Raw genomic sequence first — 10062 nt, 5'->3', positions numbered from 1 at the left:
TCCGTTGTGTCCCTGGAAGGATGCTTGTTATGCTATCATTAGTCATGCACCTTCTTAAGACGAAAGTGAACGAAAACACACAGGTCATAATAACTCATCTGTGCAATGACATAGGAAGGGTTTCACACGGTCATAGGCAATGCATGCACTGGTGAGCACCTGGAGGCTAACCACCTCATCAGCTAGGAAACATCCATGCTGAGCATTTTATGGAGCCCAGGCCGAGTGTGCTCACTCAGTTTAGGCACAGTTTCTGGTCCATCTAAATCATCAAGGGTGGACTGCCTTGAGAACAGCATGGTTGCTTCCTTGTAGCAGCTAGCAGCACAAACAGTTACAGAGGCACAGTGTTAAAACAGCTCCGGAACACGAGTCACACACCTCAGACCCAGATGCCGCCATGTATCAGACCACACACCACTCCAGCACCACGGACAGTGGCCACGGCACCGGGGCTCCAGGACAGAGGGGATGAAGACAGGATAGCACTGGGCTGATAATGGATGAAGTGTCGCTCTTTGGGTGTGGCAGGGAACTAGAATAATGACAAGTCTTGACCTCTCACAGAGCAGAATTCATCTTTACAATTGTATAGCTGAGGGTTATTTTTTTTCAATACAGGAAATATATTTTATTCAGAGCCCCCCTTCCTCAGTCCTGAGTTCAGTTCTTATGCAGAAATACCTGCTCAAGTAAAATTTATATAAAACTGCCATTTAAGAAAACAGTTTCCAAAAGAAAAGAAGGAAGCTCAGGATTGACCGCAACAAACTGAATTTTCCACTCCATCTTCTGAGTGATATTCAGTTGAACCAAACTGGATGGCTTGAAGAAGAGATGCTGGTTTCATAGGCAACTGGATATAAACCTACATCAAAAACAAAAGAAAAGTAATGGTACGAAGGCAGCAACATAGGAAGTCCAGAAGTGGCAGGGTCATTTTGTCTGTTACCTGTTCATTGGGCCTAATGAGAGGTATTCTCTGTGATCATATTCTAGGTCTCAGCGGGTGTCAGCAGAGTGAGATCGTACTGACTGAATCCTCAGTGCCTGTCACTCAACAGTCAAGGAGAAAATCAAGGTAGATTCAGGGCTGAGCTGCTAGAGCTCAGATGGAGGCATGATTGCAGTTCACATGCAGACTTTAACCCCAGAGAGGAACACCCCCTTAAGCTCTTGTCATGGAGGCTCAAATAATAACCACTCTGAATGTATCTAGGAATGTTCCTTGGGATGTCACCAATGTTTCCTGAAGGACCTTTAATTTATTTTCTGGGAAGGTAGAGGATGTCTGATTTCATAAAACAGCCATTTTTTACATCTGGATTTGAAAGAAATGACTGTTCCAAGAAGTCAAAGGGAACATAAGCACGTTTGTTAGGTTCCTACCCTAATCCCCTCTACTGTCTGCTGAAGGGAAAAGTGGGTGAGACGGGGCAGGTGGGGCAACTCCTTGCAGGCTGGGTCCTTGAGGGTCCAGGACACATAGAGCATGTGGGTCCCTGCATCCCTTTTGGGGGTGATGCTACCTGCCCCAGGGCACAGGTGTGGTGACAGCAAATGTCCACACTGGGGTCCCTCCCAGAGAAGACAACTATCTCCTCAGAAATCAGTGTGGATTCCTATGGACTCTATTGCAGACACACAATTGTTTGGAAAGTTTGAAAGTTTCCTAAACAAACAAACAAACAAACAAACAAAATAGTGTTCTCCTTGGCCTTTAAGAAGAGGGCAAATAAGTTCACTCACTTACTAAAGGCATAAATGACCTATAGCGTGTCTCCCTTTACTTTACGTTACAAATAATGACTAAAAGGACCTTAAAAATAATTTTAAAGGTATTGGTTTTCTAGTAGTAAATTTATGGACGGATTGACCATTTAAAAATGTTGGAAGCTTTTTCGCAACGGGTTTGCCGCCAGGACACAGGTGTCGTGAAAACCACCGTTAAACCTAAGCCAAAATGGGAAAAGAGAAGACCCACATCAACATCATTGTCATTGGGCACGTAGATTCAGGGAAGTCTACCACGACTGGCCATCTGATCTACAAATGTGGCGGGATCGACAAGAGAACAATTGAGAAGTTCGAGAAGGAGGCTACCGAGATGGGAAAAGGCTCCTTCAAATATGCCTGGGTCTTGGACAAACTGAAAGCTGAACGTGAGCGTGGTATCACCATTGATATCTCCCTGTGGAAATTTGAGACCAGCAAGTACTATGTTACCATCATTGATGCCCCAGGACACAGAGACTTCATCAAAAACATGATTACAGGCACATCCCAGGCTGACTGTGCTGTCCTGATTGTTGCTGCTGGAGTTGGTGAATTTGAAGCCGGTATCTCCAAGAACGGGCAGACCCGTGAGCATGCCCTTCTGGCTTACACTCTGGGTGTGAAACAACTAATTGTTGGAGTTAACAAAATGGATTCCACTGAGCCACCCTACAGCCAGAAGAGATACGAGGAAATTGTTAAGGAAGTCAGCACCTACATTAAGAAAATTGGCTACAACCCCGACACAGTAGCATTTGTGCCAATTTCTGGCTGGAATGGTGACAACATGCTGGAGCCAAGTGCTAACATGCCATGGTTCAAGGGATGGAAAGTCACCCGTAAGGACGGCAACGCCAGTGGAACCACCCTGCTTGAAGCTCTGGATTGCATCCTGCCACCAACTCGCCCAACTGACAAACCCTTGCGTTTGCCTCTCCAGGATGTCTACAAAATTGGTGGTATTGGTACTGTCCCTGTGGGTCGTGTGGAGACTGGTGTTCTCAAACCTGGCATGGTGGTCACCTTTGCTCCAGTCAATGTAACAACTGAAGTGAAGTCTGTAGAAATGCACCATGAAGCATTGAGTGAAGCCCTTCCTGGGGACAATGTGGACTTCAATGTCAAGAACGTGTCTGTCAAAGATGTCCGTCGTGGCAATGTGGCTGGTGACAACAAAAATGATCCACCCATGGAAGCTGCTGGCTTCACAGCTCAGGTGATTATTTTGAACCATCCAGGCCAAATCAGTGCTGGATATGCACCTGTGCTGGATTGTCACACAGCTCACATCGCTTGCAAGTTTGCTGAGCTGAAGGAGAAGATTGATCGTCGTTCTGGGAAAAAGCTGGAAGATGGCCCTAAATTCTTGAAATCTGGTGACGCTGCCATTGTTGATATGGTTCCTGGCAAGCCCATGTGTGTCGAGAGCTTCTCTGATTATCCTCCCCTGGGCCGTTTTGCTGTGCATGACATGAGACAGACAGTTGCTGTGGGTGTCATCAAGGCAGTGGACAAGAAGGCAGCTGGAGCTGGCAAGGTCACCAAGTCTGCCCAGAAAGCTCAGAAGGCTAAATGAATATTATCCCCAACACCTGCCACCCCAGTCTTAATCAGTGGTGGAAGAATGGTCTCAGAACTGTTTGTCTCAATTGGCCATTTAAATTTGATAGTAAAAGACTGGTTAATGATAACAATGCATCGTAAAACCTTCAGAAGGAAAGGAGAATGTTTTTGTGGACCATATGTTTTGTGTGTGGCAGTTTAAGTTATTAGTTTTTAAAATCAATACTTTTTAATGAAAACAACTTGACCAAAAATCTGTCACAGAATTTGAGACCCATTAAAAAAGTTTAATGAGAAACCTATGTCTTCTTTTGGTCAACACTGTAACTCCCTATAGTACTACTTTGGTAAGAGTTGCTCATAAGCTATTTCTGGTAAAACAATTTTCAAATTATGCATTTGTATTTCTAGGGTGGAGCTTCAGGTTTGTTAACCTTGTGTTGAGAGAACTCATCTGTTTTAATAACATCTTAAGCATTGGTGCAACACTTTCTAGATTAGGACAGATGAGCAAAGTAACTTCTATATGTAAGCTAGTTTGTAAGGTCAGATTCTATAGTATAAAAGCTCCTGTTGCATATAAAATTTTGTATGGTTACATAAATAAGTAAATACATCAGTTTCCCAGTTATGAGGATGGGCATTCACATTTATAATAAGTAGTTAATCTAAAATGTGAGGCTTAAACAGTATTGAGTACTGCCCTGCTAGAGTTAATTGTATACAGGTTCTAGGAAAAATAAAAGATGCTGGAGGCTAAAAATGTTGGAATACTTTGACAGGCAGTCTTTGTTAAAAGGCAAACAATGAATTTTAGTATCTCCCACCTCACAGGTTTTGACTTTGGGTGCAGATTTGTCATCTTGGATCAGATTTAAAGGCAGTTACTTGATTTTATTTTAGCCAGTCTTTGTTTTCTTTTTCTTAATCTCTCTCCCAAATTTGTGGTTTACAATGTGTAGTTACTTTCTTAACTGACCATATTATTAGTTGTTACACAGCTGAAAGTTACGAATACAGGAACTGTGTATATTTATTTTATGAACAACTGATTTTCCATTGACTTTCTAATTTTCTGTTTGATTCATTTGGTTCAGAGTGTGGTTCTGGAGCCAGTAATCTTAAGCCAGGCTCAAGCATATTACTCAGGAAGCCTGTGAAATGCCTGAAGTTCTATGGGAAAAAAATGTGTAATTATGTGGGGTTTCCCCCTTTGGGAACCAGTCTACAGCCTCATGAACTTTCATGAGAAGTTCATGTCCCTATCAAATGGGAATGATAACAGTACATTTCAAGGGGTCAGTTAAGGAAGAAATGAGGAAACCCACACACACTGTCAGCGAAGCCCTGGGGAAGGGTCAGTGCAGGGGCCTGTATGAAACAGGGGTGTGACCCCACAACTCGGAAGGTGGGGCCCACAGAACCACTTCTCAAAGTTTTACAATTCTGTATCATAAAGTAAAATTTCTGAAAGGAGAAGATGGAGGACAGCAACAGGTGGCAAAAGATTCCAGAACAGAAGATAATTTGTGGAACAGCATTTTAAAGGCATTGAAGATGCAGTTCTTGATACAATTACTCATTTTATGTCAGGAGGCTCATGTGACTTGACTCCAGCTTGGAAATACACATCCTGGTCCCGTGGGCCATCTGGGTCTTTCTAATAATTTATTACTGATTGCTGCTACTCTCTGCCCTGAGCAGGGGCAGCAATGCTCTGCTGGGCCATGCCCACGGAGACAGCCCTGAGCGGCTGGCACCCTGAAGGTTCTGATTAGCTTGCACCTCTCCCATCATCTTGCACCTCTGTCATTCCTGTGGAAAGCAGCACCACCATGGATTACGTGACATACCTGGAGATTCTGTCATGGGAATCCAAGCTGTCCTTCCTGGGGGCAGTCTGTGCGCCTGCAGCGATGCCAGCATGGCTGTCGATGGTGTCCAGTCCTGAGTCCCTGGAAAGGTTCATGATGTGGTTCTGGTAGTACATGTGGATGCACTCCCGGGTCGGGACGATGCCCTGTGGAGAGGGAGTCACTGTCACAGCCCTGTGTAGACACTGGCACTTCTCAGTATGGACCACACTCCACCATCACGCACATGTTGAGCTGGATGAAAAATCAATCTAGTCAAGCTGAGGATTGATGTCAACTCACTGAATTAATGGTGCCAGATGCTACTGGATCATGATGAACAGGAAATTCCCCTTAGTTTAAGGGTGGTCAATTGTATGGTCAAATGTATGGTCAAAAGTATGAACCTGTAGTTGTGAAATTAATAAATCATGGGGATGCAATGGTGACTAGAGTTAACGATACTGTATTATGTATTGAAAAGTTATTAAGAGAATAGATCCTCAAAGCCTTCACAAGAAAGAATTTATAACAGGTGCGGTGATGGAGGGTAACTAGACTTACTGTGGTTATCATTTTAGAATATACACAAATGCCGAAGTTATTATGTTGTAAGCTTGAAATGAATACAATGGTGTATGTCACCCACATCTCAAAAAAAAATTAAAAAGAAATTCCTTCTCATATGTAGATAATTTGTTAAGTGAGAGTAACCTTTCCAGCTGTGACTATTTTTTTCAAGTGTAATCTATAAACTTTCTATGGCTATGATTTTTCTTAGCTGCTCAGTCATGTTCAACTCTTTGCCACCCCATGGACTGTAGCCCGTCAAGATCTTCCATCCATGGGATTTCTCAGGGACGGACATTGGAGTGGGTTGCCATTCACTTCTCCAGGGGATCTTCTGGACCCAACGATTGAACCCGGGTCTCCTGCATTGCAGGTGGGTTCTTTACCATCTGAGCCTCCAGGCGTGTATTTTCCTAATTTTCCCTATAAGAAGGTTCAGGTCAAACATCCCAGACTAAAGCACATGATCCTGTATGAGACACAGCAGAGTCAGTGCAGCTGGGGACCACGGTGATGAGAGGGGACAGAGTGAAACTCCTGGCCGAGATCCCAGGACTGTGTGTGTGCCTGTGTGTGTGTGTGTGTGTGTGTGTGTGTGTGTGTGTGTGTATTTTCATTCTGAGTATGGAACAGACTGAAATATATATTTAAAATAAAGCAGAGGTGTTATGCGAATACTGGAGAGGGAGGATTTTGTCTGAGCCTCCGTGGAGATCTGGACCCTGGCTGTCAGAACCTTTGTGACTCAGGCAGAAGCGAAGCAGGGTCGCGAGCAGGGCTACCTTCTTGATCTCTCTGGTTAGCATGCAGCACTCTATCCTCAGGTTGGTGGAGATGTCAATGTACTGCGTGGAGATGGAGTTGAGGCACATTGAGAAAATGTCCACGGTTACCAGAAACAGGACCCAGGCGAACATCAGAATATTAAAGATCCTCTTGATGATGTTTTCTAGGACGAAGAAGAGAACCTGATTTAAGGGGACATTGCACGCTCATTCATGGCGCGGTGTGTGGACCAGTGGTGTTTTACCAAAGGCAGCCCTGCCTGGTTTTCTCCTTGACCCCAACATAGAGAGACAGAGCTGTGCGGGGTGGGTGGGCACAGGCATGGAAGTGGTGGGCAGGGTTTTCCACGCCTGCAGTGGCAGCTCCCAAACCAAACGTGGATAGAATTGTTAAGTTTTGGTCAAAGGATCAGTCGGAACATATCCATATAGAGACTCGAGGTCTGATTAGAAGCACATCCTGAACTCAAGGATATTTGCTACTGGCCAGAAACAGTCTACATCTATCCAGGTAACTGGGTCCCTTAACGCTTAGCTTTTTGTTGGTTCTGTTGGTTCAGCAAGACACTCATGTTTCCCACTGCAGCTGAATTGCAGTTGAAGACCTATCAAAGGTATTTTGTACAGAATTCAGTCCACACACTCAGACTCTATCCAAACCCCTGAATCATCTTCCTCATATGTATTTAATGACCCCAAGCTGTGCTAATTATACAATTCTGCCTGTGTGCTCAGTCCTTTCCAAACCATAAGAACCCTGAGATACCCACTGACACTGGGCCTCCTTCTATCAGTTGTGACTGGGATCCATCTTGGGAGCTGCATGTGTAAGGTACCCCGCCTTAGCCATGATGTTACTGAATTGAAACAAAGACTGACAAGCAAAGACCTACGGTCTATCAAAGCAGCTGGTCTTCTGGACACACACCAGAGGAGTCCCAACAGCATGCCAAAGACAGAGCATTCTACAACACTGAACCTGGAGCGCTCAACTCAGCAATGGACAGAAAGAGTGGAAGCCACTTACATGAAGGTTATCTTTCTAGATGCCATGTCATTAAGATTGTCAAAAAAGCACATGGATGCCAGAAGGACCAACAGCTGTCCACAATTCTGAACCTTCACTTAGACCTAGAGTGTGGAGACAGGCCTCAGCCAGGGTCTGAAAGCAGGTTACTTGTTTTTCATCAGAAGTTCTCTTAGAAAAGTGTGCATTAGCTTACCTTGTGGCTCAGATGGTAAAGAATCTTCCAGCAATGCAGATGACCCAGGTTCGATCCCTGGGTTGGACAGATCCCTTGGAGAAAGGAATGGCTATCCACTCCAATATTCTGGCCTGGTAAATTCCATGGACAGAGAAGCCTGGTGCATTATAATCCATGGTGTTGCAAAGAGTCGGACACAACTCATCGACTAACACTTTTGCTATGATCCAGACTACAACCAAACCAAAGTGGAACTCTTCTTGACAAAGTGAAACAACGTCTTAACCCAAATTGTGTTCTTCAGAAAATATTTGACAGATGTTTCAGACACTCGCATTTGAGAAACAAATACTTTCTGTCTCTTTCATATCCCAGGTCAGTTTCCAGATGTGTATAGTTGAGTATTTTGCCCTTAATAGAAACATTCATTCAACACAGATCTTTATTTTATGACACAATCAGAGTAACAGTAAGAACTCCAAATCAAAGGATGTGAAACATTAAAGGCAGTCTATGATCAGACCCTTGCTTTTCAAACTGCTATCCAATGACCAGACACTTAGGCATCAACTGGGATCTGGTCAGAAGCACAGAATCCCAGGTCCACCTCAGAACATCTGAATCAGAAGCCACATTTTACAAGATCACCGAGGGATCTGAATGCACACTGAAATCTGAGATCTAGTTTACAAACTGTGTTCTGTGGCACACTTTGGGGGCCTCTATGAAGAGTGGGTCAGGAAGAGATTAGGAAGAAGGAGGATGAGGAGCAGGCCTCACTTCAGCTGAGCAGCCTGCCTCTGATCTGTTTAGGAGGCTGAAACCCACTCCATCCGCCAGTTAAATAGCCCATGGACACAAAGGTTGGAGAAACACTGTTCAGGACCAATCAACTAATTTTCTACATTCCCAACTGACAACTTCCAAATAGCATAAGGGAATTTCACCAAGATCACATTATAGTCCCTTGACCATTGTTAGAGGATTCTGAAATTTACAAAGTCTGGGAATCAAGAAAAAACTTCATAGGCAGTGTTGCTGAAATAAACTCCCAACTGCAGAAGTAGAAGCAAAGACAGACCCTAAGCCCCAGTGGGAGACAACATGACGTCCACGGCTGTGTCCTGGAAAAGCCCTGTGACATGAGCAACATTTTGGGTACCTGGTTTTCAACAGAGGAGAGAGACACCCAGAGATATAAGTGCCAAGGCTACACAGCAAGAGAAGAGCTGATGTCCAAACCCAGGTCCCTGGATCCAAAAGCCCAGACTCTGGATCATGTAATTCACATCATGAGCACAAATAGCAGCCCCTCTGTGTGCCCTATGCATTGGCCCAGCCTATGAGCTACATGGGCACACATCCACTCAGAAAAGGAACCATCCACCCTCGCGGACCCGTGGGATACAAATAATGGGCTTCTGTGCCAGTGCCTGGGCTCCTGCTCTAAGCTCAATGCACGGAACATGCAAATTCAGTTGCTATATCTTTGTGGGAAGGAGAGTTAAGAATCCATTTTAATATCCATTGCTATGTATCTGACATCTCCATGCCCTTGGGAAAGATAGAAGGATTAAGAAGGCAGAAATGGTCAAGGTGGAAAAGGAAATTAAATACTTTACAGTGTATTACATATTAGGTTTAGCACCTCATTTTTATATTCACACCCTCCAAGCACTGCATGGAGCGTTCTGCCATGGAAGCTCTTATTGCTAACCACATTTAATTAAAACTGAAGCTGCAAAAAAAAAAATAAATAAAGGCAATTCAATTAAGAAATGGTCAGAGAGCCGAATAGACATTTCTCCAAAGAAGACAAAGATGTCCAAAAGGCACATGAAAAGAGTCTCAGTATTCTTAATTATCAAACAATGACAAATCAAAAGTCCAAAGAAGTATCACCTTACACTGGACAGAATGGCCATCAGAAAAAAAAGAAACCTACAAAGAATAAATGCTGGGGAGGGTGTAGAGAAAAGGGAACCCTTGTACACTGGTGGTTGAAAAGTAAATTGGTACATTCAACATGAAGAACAGTATGGAGGTTCCTTAAACAATTGCAAACAGAACTACCATATGATCTAGCCATCCCACCCCTGGATATATACCAGAAAATACAACAACCCCAGTTTGAAAAGATACAGGCATCCCAATGTTCATTGCAGCACTATTTATAGTAGCCAAAATATGGAAGCTATATAAATGTCTATCAACAGATAAATGGATAAAGAAGACGTGGTATACAGACACGCAAACACACACACACAGAGAAATACTACTCAGCCATGAAAAATAATGAAGTAATACCAT

General features: G+C 43.8%; 1 protein-coding gene across 1 annotated transcript; it reads left to right on the top strand.

The window, feature by feature from the left end:
- Positions 1-1900: 1900 nt before the first annotated feature.
- Positions 1901-4102, top strand: LOC133051573 (elongation factor 1-alpha 1-like). Its single transcript, XM_061136108.1, has one exon. It carries the CDS (start codon positions 1964-1966, stop codon positions 3350-3352), a length of 1389 nt encoding a protein of 462 aa, XP_060992091.1. The 5' UTR covers positions 1901-1963; the 3' UTR covers positions 3353-4102.
- Positions 4103-10062: the final 5960 nt, after the last annotated feature.

The sequence above is a fragment of the Dama dama genome, chromosome X (genome assembly GCF_033118175.1).
Source record: "Dama dama isolate Ldn47 chromosome X, ASM3311817v1, whole genome shotgun sequence".
NCBI classification, from domain to species: Eukaryota; Metazoa; Chordata; class Mammalia; order Artiodactyla; family Cervidae; genus Dama; species Dama dama.
This window is presented reverse-complemented; position numbering and strand designations above follow the sequence as displayed.